General features: G+C 38.7%; 1 protein-coding gene across 1 annotated transcript in view; it reads right to left on the bottom strand.

Annotated features, from left to right (window-relative positions):
• The window catches only part of LOC119900261 (tensin-3-like), a 50703-nt gene extending 38965 nt beyond the window's left edge, over positions 1-11738 (bottom strand). The window contains 11 exon segments of the mRNA XM_038715057.1: positions 681-746; positions 993-1122; positions 1586-1661; positions 1749-1809; positions 2566-2678; positions 2965-3048; positions 5694-5758; positions 5847-5969; positions 6065-6115; positions 7130-7304; positions 11644-11738. Coding sequence (XP_038570985.1) covers positions 681-746; positions 993-1122; positions 1586-1661; positions 1749-1809; positions 2566-2678; positions 2965-3048; positions 5694-5758; positions 5847-5969; positions 6065-6115; positions 7130-7279 — 919 coding nt within the window. The 5' untranslated portion in view covers positions 7280-7304; positions 11644-11738.
• Between the last annotated feature and the right edge of the window lie 300 nt (positions 11739-12038).

Below are 12038 nucleotides of genomic sequence, written 5' to 3'. Positions count from 1 at the left end.
GATAAAGCTAGTTCAGGCCTTGATTGAAGAGATATACTCCTGCTCCTCTGACATCGCTACACTGAATAATGTTTCCTGCAATCATTGGATAGCCTATCCTAGACTCCACTATTGTCATGTTTTCTCAAGATCTCAAATTAATTATGTCATTATCTTGGGGGAAAAGTCTTGTTATCTCGAGATCTCAAGTAAATTATCCATTTATCTCTGGAACACAACAATCGTTGTTTTGAGATAATGACAAAAATAACTCAAGATCTCGAGAAAACTAATTAAATTAACTCATTACCATGGCAAAACAGAGTAAAGGAAATGTATGGCCTCTTTGGGCTTACATACTACACTAAGATGGTATAAATTGTATAGATGGTAGACCTGCTAAAGATCATCATGTTAGTGTGTTAACATGCTTACATTAAGCTCTAAAACTCTGTGCCTAAGCATAGACTCAAAGAGCCCCATAGCTGTACTTTTAATCTTTTTTTCCGTTGAATAACAAAAGAAGTATGAAACCTTTGAGCCAATATACTTTGGGTCCTAGATCAAAGCTTGGCAAAACCTCTGAAGAACATCTGAAACTCTCTTCTCTGTTTTGTTATCCAGTTCACTGTGGCGATGTTTTATATTTGCCCTCTTTATGTAAGTGTAAAATGTAAAAATCATTGTGAGAGAAAGTCTACCTGTAATCTTTTCAGGGCTGTCAGAAAGGAACAGCTCCACTTTTCCATCTTCTGGGAACCGGGGATCTGGAATATTTTTTATAAAAATCAGACAGTAAACATAGCACACTGGGCATATTTCCATGTGTACTTCACACCTGCACTCCAGCAAATCTGATAAGAGGTCCAAGGTTAGTTCAGGTAGGTTATTTACTTTGGTGGTGGGCGGCAGAAAGGCTGAAGGATTTATCAGTTACAGATTAAGATTCATATTGCAGCAGAGTCGAGAATGATAGTATCTGAGCTGGCAGTGATGACAGAAGGTTAAAATACCTTCACTGGCACAGTCGAGGTCCGCCTTGGAGAAACTGAGGGTGTGTCCGTGTACAAGGCCTGTATGAAACTGGAGACGGAAGACAACCTGGCGGCTGACTGACCGGTTATCTTTGTCATAACAAACCACCTGAAATCAGAGAGAAAATGACAGTATGTGCAACTCTAATCCATGACAGTCATGCCTTTTTGTTACATAGTCAGTATATTAAAGCAAAATAACCAGTCAATTTGGTTAATGAATGAGAACTGTGGGAAGTTGTGATGTTTTTCTTAATATTTACGATGTATTTTTATTATTACTTTTTATATTGTGTGAGATAAATAGCCATATTTTAAGAACTTTGCAACATATTATTCTAAATTAAATGGTCACACTTTATTTTACAGGTCAGACATTTCAAAATTGTGTAAATGAATGCATTTTTGCCCCACAGCTAATAAGAGCTAAAGGCTGAATATAAGGGAACATGAACGGTTGACATTCAGACAAAAAGGCAAGTTGCTGCAAGGTTAGCTTCTAATGGCTCCCCCTACATGTCCACCCTTAATTTTAAACCTAAATGATTAAAAAAAAAAATGTTACCACTTACCATGATGTCCCCTTTGAGTAGCTGAGCGGGCTGGAGCACAAAGTAGAGCTGGTCTGTCTGGGCTGCGTTAACGTGGCTGCGATGGATAGAAACACACATTAAACGGCTGTATTCTATTCTGAAACACTGTGCCATGTTTAGAGTTTGTTATATGATGTCTTACTAGACTGCTGATGTGCAAACAGCCTGTAGACTCTGGTAGATTCTCAGGAAGAGACAGCATGCTTGGAAGAGGAAGAGTTTCAACATAAAAGTCAGCATTCATTTGATAAAGATGTTTTCTGAATTGTCAGAGAAGCATGTGTAAAGAAGCAAGAGTTGAAATCTCTGGTTATCAATCCAAAACGATTGTCCTCGATCACGCTGTGTGTGTAACATTGGAATTAAGAAAATAGAGGCAGTGCTATGGCCAAAGGTTGTGTTTTTGGCACATTAAAACAAAAGATTGTTGCCATTTGATAACATCTCTGTTGTTTGCTTTTGTCTGTTTACATTCTACCGTAGCGCCATGGTTCACCATTATTTCACAAGTCTTAAAATTGATATTGTACAGTCTGGCAGAGATTGTGACCACTATTTTATTAGACTCATTTCACACAATGCGGCATTTAGTGAAGCTGCAAGATCACAGTGTTTAGGGGGCTTCAAATCATGAAGATGAGGACTTGAGACTTTTCTCTCTGAATAATTCACTTGACTTGACACCCTATAGATCTCAAGTATTGATCTGGTTAACACAGAGAACAATATCCATACATGACCTCATCTCAGCTGACTCCAAAAGTAGTCTGGAATATGTTGTGAAATTTGTTTTACCTACCTGGACACAATTTGAAAAAATGAGCATCTGCTTTCTTTCTTCTTTCTTACTAAGATAAAAAGAACACAGTAGTCTCCCCATAGAGGGATTCTACAGTGGCCAGCTACTTTTATTTATCTACTTAGCTTCTTCTAATTCAGATCAGACTTCTGCTCCATACCTCCATCTGGTCTTATTTTGGGAAGGCCGTGAAGAACAACACAGAGGAGGAAAGACGGAGAGGGGCACATCCTCAGCCCTCCCTTTAATATGCTCCCCAGCATCCACACATACCTGGAGAGAAGAGAGAAATGCAGCCATGCTGTCTAAACAAAAGTATCTCAAATAACTTTATGATTGGATGAAAGTATGGTTGGGACATTCATTGAATTTCAAAAGCTTTGTTTTTCTTTATTACAGAAACTATTTCTCCAGAGGATAAATCAGTTAGTGACCTTGCAGTCTGAGGTCAGTGCTCATAGGTGATCTCATGGATCTACATCAAATGTCAGAGGCTAAGAATTGAACCAGAGTTGACCTTTGACCTGCTGTGATCCTGCTCAATCCACCACCTTCTTACCGTTTTTGCGAGGGGGTCATCAGAGCGGAAAGTTTGTCACTGTAGAACCTCCTCATGGCGAAGTGGTCAAGAGAAAGGCCTGCACTGAGAAAGACACATATATTCAAACATTACTCCGTGGTTGACTTTAAATACAAAATACAGTATTTTCTGACTTGCCTGAAGTACTGTATATATCTGCCTCCACCCCTGTAATATCCACTTTCTAAAAGTCACTGACCCAACAGTGGGCCAGTCAGCAAAAGCTCATACCGTGCAGCCAACCCACAGAGCTTTAATTCACTGATGAAGATCATGTGATGTGATAGAAAGCTCTAGAATAGCAGACCTTGTGGTGAGATTGTTTTCCTCAACTAATGTTTCCTGTACCATGTATCTTAGCTTTTAAGCCAACGGACGAGAAGCCTTTTAAGTGCTCAGAAAAAAACATGGAAATTTGAACATCTGCAACAACTGGGAAAACCTCATCTGGTGATGAAGAAGGAAAGTGATGTGATGCTACTACATGGACCTTGTGGTGAAAATCATTTCCCAACCACAGATTTTAAATACTAGTGGAGATCTCAATGTTTCTGTAATACCAAGTCCTGAGATCTATATTTTACTCCCCCGGTAGCTTAAATGAAGAGTTGATAGAGAGCATACTGATACAGATGTGATATGATATTGTCACATGGCACCTCCTAAAACATTGTCAGACTCAGAACCAGAGATCGTCAGTTCAGCCTTTGTGTGAGCTTTGTGTGTGTTATGCATTTGTAGCAGCAAATGTAGCCTCAAGTCACCTCAAGCCAGCGGGTGACAGAGGTCTGACCTCATTTCTTTCTAACACCACACCCCAACTGATGCTGACTCAAGTCACACTCAAGCCAATTTATCAGACTTCATGCAGCTCCCTCTGGAGCCACAAAACGCTTTATACAACTTTGTTTCACATATGCTGTCCCAAACTCCACAGACTTTGCTGTTAAAAATTGATAGATTTCCTCTTTTAGGATTTAATATTTAACAGCAATGTGTCTTTCCAGAATCAGCGTCCCCAAACTACTTTCAACTGAATAAATTGTCCACATGACAATGATTGACAGTGTGTTCTGTGGATTTCCTAGAACAACAAGGAAATCATTTATTCAATATGAAATTCATCTCCATTGGCAGGAGAACAACAATCAAAAACTCTCTGCATGACTAGATACCACCAGAGGCAAGTAAGTAAATATGGTTGTCTTTTGTCACTTGGGGTGAACTGACCCTTTTAAAAAAAGGTCATGTCAGATTTCATTGACAAATCTTTGCATACCTGCACTCAGTCTCACAAGCCCACAGATCATTCTCAGAGGGACAATGGTCACAATCAGATATTTCTCAACAGTGAGTCAGCTGTTCAGCCATGAACAGCATGCACACAGAAACACACTGTACATTTTCAGTGGTTCACTGATTTGCCTGGAACTGACCTTTCCCTTTATCCCATTGTTAGACACGGGTGACATTTAGACCGTAAAATAGATGCTATGTAGCCACATAAACCGCAAAATGTGGTTTGCTTTAAGAATGCCTTTGACTTAAATGATTAATGTTTTGTGTCTTCTAGTCCCAGACTCTGGTAAATTAAGAGTAAATAAATTCACTGGTGTCCAACAGTAACAGGATCCCTGCTCTTTAGATCTCTTCAATCAGCTGTCCTGCACTTTGCCTGGTGGAGACGTACAGTAGATCAGCCTCTGTTCACTCTGTCTATTGTTCTGTCAGTGATCTTTGATCTGCAAACATGTCCAACGGGAAATGTCAATAGTCTGCCATTACTTTACAGTCACAGCTCCCTTTCACTTAGGTGGAATCTTGAACCTGGAATACTAGTGATTGTGTGCATAGGAAGAGAAAAACTCTTTGATTAATTATACAAATCAAACCAGACTTTAAAGTTTAAGATGTTGAGAACTTTAAGGCCATTAGTTTCTTCTAGATGCTGAACTGTTCATTGTTAGATAGGAAAGTTTCCTTATGCATGAATTCACAAGCATATTTCATAAAAAAAAAAAAATACATGTTATACAAATCTCTGCAAGAATAAAAGTTGAACAATATGTCTGAATGTCTGTGCATGTTCACCTACATCCAGCCTTTAGATCTCACTGGTTGTGGGGGGGAAAAATCATGAATTTACACTATTTTGGGGTAAATATACTGTTTATTTTTACTCTTATAGGCTGATCTCTTTATCTACTTATTTGTATTTAATGTGGGTCGAGATGTCCCACATTTAATCCAGGGTGGTCCAAGTGCGTCCTGATCGGCTTAATATTTTTATAAGTTTTTTTGCCACACTAGCAGCACAGCTGGGATGACAGTGTCAGTCAGCTGTTAGTCCACCACTTTGGTACAGACTGAAATTTGGTTCAGGCATTCATGGTTTCTGCAGGATGAATTGTAATAACTTCATCAACAAATCTTAAGTTGCCCAATACAAAACTAATAAATATTCCATCAGCTTCCCTCTGTATTTAGTGCGAGCATGCTGATGGTGAACATCGTGACATTATGCTAGCATTTAGCTTAAAGTTCTGTTTTGTGTAAGCATAGCCTTACTGATCCATTAGCATGGCTGTGGACTCCTATTCTTCTTTAACAGTGGGTTGTTGTTTATTATCATCATTTCCTTTGGTTTGCAAATTTACCATCATTTACCCCTAAACCATTTGAGCAAATTCACAAGGCATCGGTGTTACCTGGATGACATGTTAATGAAGTGGATATAAGAAGCCAGCAGAACTCCAAGCCGGCCTTTACCTCCCTGTGAAGGACAACCACGGAATCAGGATAAATAAGCTTTTACAGAACAGGTCAGTGTCAGTGTGTGCAGAGGAATCAGGGACGTTTACCCTGCAGTGTAACACCAGGACATGCTTCGGATGTGTTTTCAGCCAGTTCTCTATCATTGTGCACACACTGAAGATCTGATCCAGGTTGGGAGCCAGGAGATCCACCCAGCCTGTGTCCACAACCTGATATACAAACCACATATACATACATTACTGTAACATTCATTACACTGCAATATTTACACTCTCAAATTGGTACTCTGGAGTGTTATTATTACCTTGTGGTTCATTTGAGTGAGACTGTCATTCTTCTGTGAGAGGTTGATGAGCTGAAGAAGGAATTGTTTTCATAAAAAGGGAAAGAACAGTATAAAAAAACAGCAATCTAAGAGTTTTCAATTCTATTCATTATTCTTAATGAACATTCAGTATATTTAGCACTTTTCTTTAAAGCCAATGTGACAAATGTGCAGTTTAAGAAACACGGTGATGAGGATGTAAAAAACAGTTACTGGGGCACATTATAAATCCACAGTATATAGGCTTTTGGGATCAAATGTCTCAGTGTTAAACTATTTCAGCTGAAATGTTTATATATTTTATTTTAATTAATGTTTTGTTTTGTATAATGTTTTCACGCTCTAATGTATCATAGTTCTTGTATTTACTCAAGTCTCCCTTAAAAAAGCAATGTCAATCTTAATGGGACTAAATGTGATTAAGTAAAGATTATATAAATAGTGGAAAAGTTATAGTGAGGAACTGAAAATGTATAGAGCTCTTTGCAAGTTTAAAAAAATATAAATAATTATATTTACAAATATATAAATATATGATCAAAAATATCTTTCTGGTATTAGTATGGTAAGTATATTTTAATTGAGAGTTTTGGCATTAAACACATTTTTATTTGTAGGAAGTGTAGGTGCAAAAAATTATTTGTATTTTCTGTTGGGTTTAATGGGCTTTCTTTTACCTTTACTTGAGAACAAATTCTGAGGGACTTGCACTTTACCTGAGTAATTCTATTTTATTCTACTTTATACCATACTCCACTACATTTCGGAGGAATTATTATTTCAAATATGGTCAACAAATAAATTCTGACGTATTATTATAAACTAAACTACCCAGCTGTAGTGTAATGTAAGTAGTTAACATGGGTCCTATCTTTACAAGCCGCAATATTAAAATTATACGTACATTTAATGCATAAATAATTATAATCCAATAGTATAATATATTATATTATTCTCAGATGGGTTAATCTGCATAATGAGTGTTTTTATTTTGGTACTTTTACTTAAGATCTGAGTACTACCTCTGTCACTGTTTGTTCTCACCATGTAGTTGTGTCCATGTTTGGACTGCAGCATGAGAATAATCTCCTGCAGGCTTTGCAGGTAGAGCTCATCTGGATATTCAGGAGGGCAGAATATGGTGATGATGCGTTCAGTGACGTAGGTCAGATCAATCCGCTGTGGTTCCTCCATGACTGATTTCGTTCACGTGGACGCCCTACTAGAAGTGGAAAAAAAAAGGTCACGGAAAATTTATTAGGGAAGTGAGAATTTTCTCTGCAGGTCATCAGATGTTTGCAGAGCATTTGTGCCGTATCAGCTAGAACTCCCAAATGAGGCAAATCACCGCACAGATATGTGAGTTCAAATCCGGTCAGCCTAACTAATCCTCAAATCCTTTTACGGGATGTGATACTAAAACAAAGTGGGGTCAAGGCCAAAAACATGAGGAACTGAACCAAAAGCTTAGTCACTGGAGCCCCCCATTGAGCTTGGGATTGGAGGAAAGGTGATGATGAGTCAGAGAAGAATGATGCTGCCCAAAAACAAGATTGTGCCCTTATTACTCATCAGCACAAACCCACTAAACTAAAACACAAATTTTGACAAGACAAAACCTTGGAGCTATGAGGTTATATCTGACTTTTTTTATTTAAAAAAATCACATGACTGGAATGTTTTGAGTTGTATGCTTTAAAGGTCCGATAATTTGAAAAAAAAACTCTTAACTTAGTCATCACTGTATTTCTGTAATTTTGTTCTTTAAAGTTCCAACTACGACGCCAAGGGAACCGATCCAGCCTCTTTACCATGCTGCCTCAGGATCAGGTTATTATCTGTGATAAAATTAACACAGCTGGAAAGATCATGAAATTGTACTCATTGGAGGTTTTAAGATGACTGTGTTAATGGTGAAAACAATAATTAACCAAAATCTTAAAAGAATATTTAGACATTTTTCTCTTTTGGCAGAAAGTGAGATGTTTTAAACTAAATTTTGTTGTTAGTCCACTAACAGCCAGCAACTGGTTAGCTTAAAGTTTTACAGGACCGTTTCTTGGCACGAAACGGTCCTTAAGATAAAACCATAATTCTTCATTTTTACACTATGGTTTCTGTGGGAATTAAACAAAAGCAATGTAAATTTCAGTTGTAATTTTTAGAGGTGCTGGTGGGCAGATTTAGCAGAAATAAGAAGAGAAGCATTTCTGGAACATAGATAGATAATATTTTTGTTTCCACAACCTGTACACAAGAACAGGAACCGTAAAGTAACACAACATCATCGACAAAGAACACAGTACAGTCACAAGAACATGGGTCAACTTGAGTGTTACTAAAGTTTGTTAAGGGCAGTGATGGCAGAGGGTACGGAGCTCTTACTGTAGCGTGCTTTGTAACGGATCATAGATTTGAATGTGCGTCCACATGGTGGATAAGTTAAGCATGAGTTCGGGGGGTAGCTGGAGTTGTGTGCTCTGTAGTAATTGCTCTGCGTGTGACGGCAGTGGCAATGAGGGCCGGGAGCTTGGAAGTAGGGAGACCAATGATTTTAGAGGCATTGTGTGGGATTTTGAGGAGTTTGCTCCTGCTGGTAACAGTGAGCGTGGTGAAGTAGCACGTGGAACAGTAGACGAGATTGGGTTCTATGAGTGTGACTGAAAGTGCCCTGAGTTTCCAGATGGCGAACAGCCTCTGTTGGCAGCGTTTATGGATGTCGGTACTAATGTGATGATCAAAGCTGAGTTTATTGCCAAGGGGGATTCCAAAGTACTTGAAGCCCTCCCCCATTTCAACATTGCATTGCTTTAAAACTTTAGCAATTGTAATGTCAGTTCTATCACTGAAAATGTTTGATGCAACCAAATGTTTAGTGTTTTCTTTGCAACATGTAGCTGAATTTCTGCATGTGCCCAAATACCTTATAACTCCCTTTGACCAGGGCAGTTACATGCAAGTTAGTGCATGTTTGTGGCAGTGAGATCACCAGACGGTAGAGCAGAGGAGTGCACAAAGAGCTGTGGTTAACCTCGCCTTCACCCTGACCATGTGACCACAGCAGAGTAAACAGCGATAAAACCATTGTCACCTAAGCAATGTACAGGAATTACCTACTGGGAACCAGTGCAGCATGAATGAAAGCACACTGTACTTCAAGATTAATCCTGTGACAGGTTTCCACCTCCAGAAAACAGGATCTATCAATGAGGATTCTCAGACACCCAAGTACTGAGTCAAAGAATTTGCTTCACTGGCTTAAAGACATTTTGTCACTCAGTTCACAATTAGGATCATCTGATTACTATTGATATGAGTAGATTTATTATGTTGGTGACCCATTGTGGGTGCTGATATTATACCGTAAACGAAATGTAGTTCTGTTCTATTGTGTTGCAGTCTAGTGTAGCAATTCATCTTTTTGTTAAATATAAATATTATAAATAAATAATGTAAATGTTAATTATTTTTGTTTGACTAATTAATGGAATATTCTGTTTAATGGTGTGGTTTGAGGATATAGTGATATTTCAGTTGATATTGGGGCAGTGTTTTACAGTATCCACAAACAAGATTCCTAATGGAAAATCTAATAACTGAACAGAATTTGAATTGAATTATTTATCTTTAATTTAACTGATCATGAAATCAACATTCTCAGAATAAGACGCACAGCAGAATTGTACATTTTGGAGTATAAACGACTGGGGCAGTACAGTACTGTGTAATTATGTGCTGTACCCAAAGTCCCCAAAATGTACGGCTGGTGGCATGGTGGTCCATTGGCTATCACTATGGCCCCACAGCAAGAAAGTCTGAGGTTCAAACCCGAGCCGTCCTGAGCCTTTTTGTGTGGAGATTGAATAGAGAATGAATTTCGCTACATGTATGTGTCATAATAAAGTACCTTTATATTGAGAAAATCATCTTTCCTAATTTTTTATATAATTTCCTTACTTTTCTGTCCCTTCAAAATCGACAGACCAGTCATAAACCAATAGGACTCACTATTGCTATGACAAAGACTCACCTGAGTTCAAGCCAAAAGCACTTCAGCTGAGGACTGAGCCCGGGAATCTGCCGTTCGTCTGTGCCTCCCAGGCACCTCAATCAACATGCTGCTGACTTTTCTAACTGTACAGTATACACTACTTTTAGATGAGGCTGAATTAGTACAAACATGTGCCAAGTAACAACCACCTTTATGGTTCAGATGGTACACATCTGGAACCCAGGCTTGTCAGGGGTACGTGTGTGAAAAATGTACATTTCAAAACAAACATGCATTCCGCTTGTTCTTCTGTTTTTGAGAGTGTCTTGTGTTTCCTCGCTGAAACAGTTGACAGGGTTGGGCAAACAATCTTAATGAGTGACTACTCTCCAATTATGTATTTCTGGTTCGTTTTTTTCAACATTTTTAGACTGCTGCAATCTAAATTTGTCAGAGCTCCGCCTGAGGAACCAAAACAAACGGAAGTGTGTGACTTAACCACACGCACACATACATTTACTCACATGTTGCTATAGGGAGAGCTGCTTAGCAAAGTCCTTGAGCTTAAACTAGCCACATCTAATTATAGACTCCATTTTCAATTTTACAGGAAGGCATTCCAAAATCTTTGTTTCGTTTCAAGTTGGCAGTGAAAAACATCCTCTGCTTTCTTAAATGAAGCAGGAATAGAGTTGTTTGGTAATTCAACTGACAGGTTATTTGAAATTAAAAGTGCAAAATACCAGAACTGAAATTGACAGCAAAACCTCTCTGTGACCAGCTATTGTTTTGTGTGACATCCTCCGGTGTGTTACACCCGCTGTTTTCTATCCAGATCCTCTTTTTCCGTTTCCCTGAAAGCTTTTTTATTAGATCACTAAACTAATCTCCCTTCAGTCCACCTGATCCCCACAGAGACTCCTTTTGAGTCATATATTTTTTCACAAATGCATTGAATTAAATCCGCCAGCAGGGTGAGGTCATTTCATTTTATACTACTGTTTAACAGATATGTCAAACAGTTAGTACTCAATCTCATCAATATCAAATTCATGTCACTGTATTCAAGGAATATTTTGTAGGAAGTTCATTTGCATTGTTAATAGGTGTATCACCCCCCCCCCCCCCCCCACTGGCAGGGTTTTTCACTTGTCCTAAGAAAAGCAGGCTTTTAAGGCTTAATGCAAGATTAAATGGCCTCTTAAAATGGACTGAATCCCAGTAGAAACACGTCTCATGGGGTTCACTGTCTTAATATGTCAGTAGGCTAAGCTCCCCCTCTCAGTGCATCTGCAGGGACACTTTTTTTCACTCTTAATCCCTCCGAATTTACCATCCATCACATGTTCCTTTGTTTACTGAAAGCGGACCAGCATCAGTGTGTTCAAGCAAAGAGAGACGTTATGTCCAGTGTGTCCTACATGAATGAACAATGAACTGGTCATTCTGAAAAAGTGAGAAGCCTCACGGGAGTAGGATTAACATTACTTTTGTTCAAACTTTGCTGTGAATCAAGTCTGCAGAAGGAGAGAAATTAAACATTTTAGACAACAAGGAATAGTCTTACCTTTGCCGGTGTAAACAAGAAGTCAATATCAGTGCAATATGAAGCCAGATGAGTGAAAGTCTGTGTGTGACTGGTAAAGAAAACGAGGTGGAGACCTGACAGGGGGAGGGAGGAAGCGAAAGAGAGCAAGAGAGAGTGTGTGATAAACTTGCACTTTGCCCTCTGTTGGATTGTAATGTGACAGCAGTCCACCTTTGGTGCGCATGTGAACGTGACAAAGACTAAGACAGCTTTAACATACTGCTACCTCTCTCTTTAAAGCACACATTAGCACACACAGTAGCTGATTTAACTGATCTCCACTCTATCTGTGCTCAAGACAAGAGAAACACAAAGCTTTTAATAACCTTGTCACACACACAAATTCATGTGTTTTATATCACAGACTCTCATCT

This window comes from Micropterus salmoides, unplaced genomic scaffold (genome assembly GCF_014851395.1).
Source record: "Micropterus salmoides isolate LMB-PRFRI ecotype aquatic unplaced genomic scaffold, ASM1485139v1 Ms_hic_scaffold_13, whole genome shotgun sequence".
NCBI classification, from domain to species: domain Eukaryota; kingdom Metazoa; phylum Chordata; class Actinopteri; order Centrarchiformes; family Centrarchidae; genus Micropterus; species Micropterus salmoides.
The sequence above is the reverse complement of the archived record's forward strand: the minus strand, read 5'-3'. Positions and strand labels throughout refer to the sequence as shown.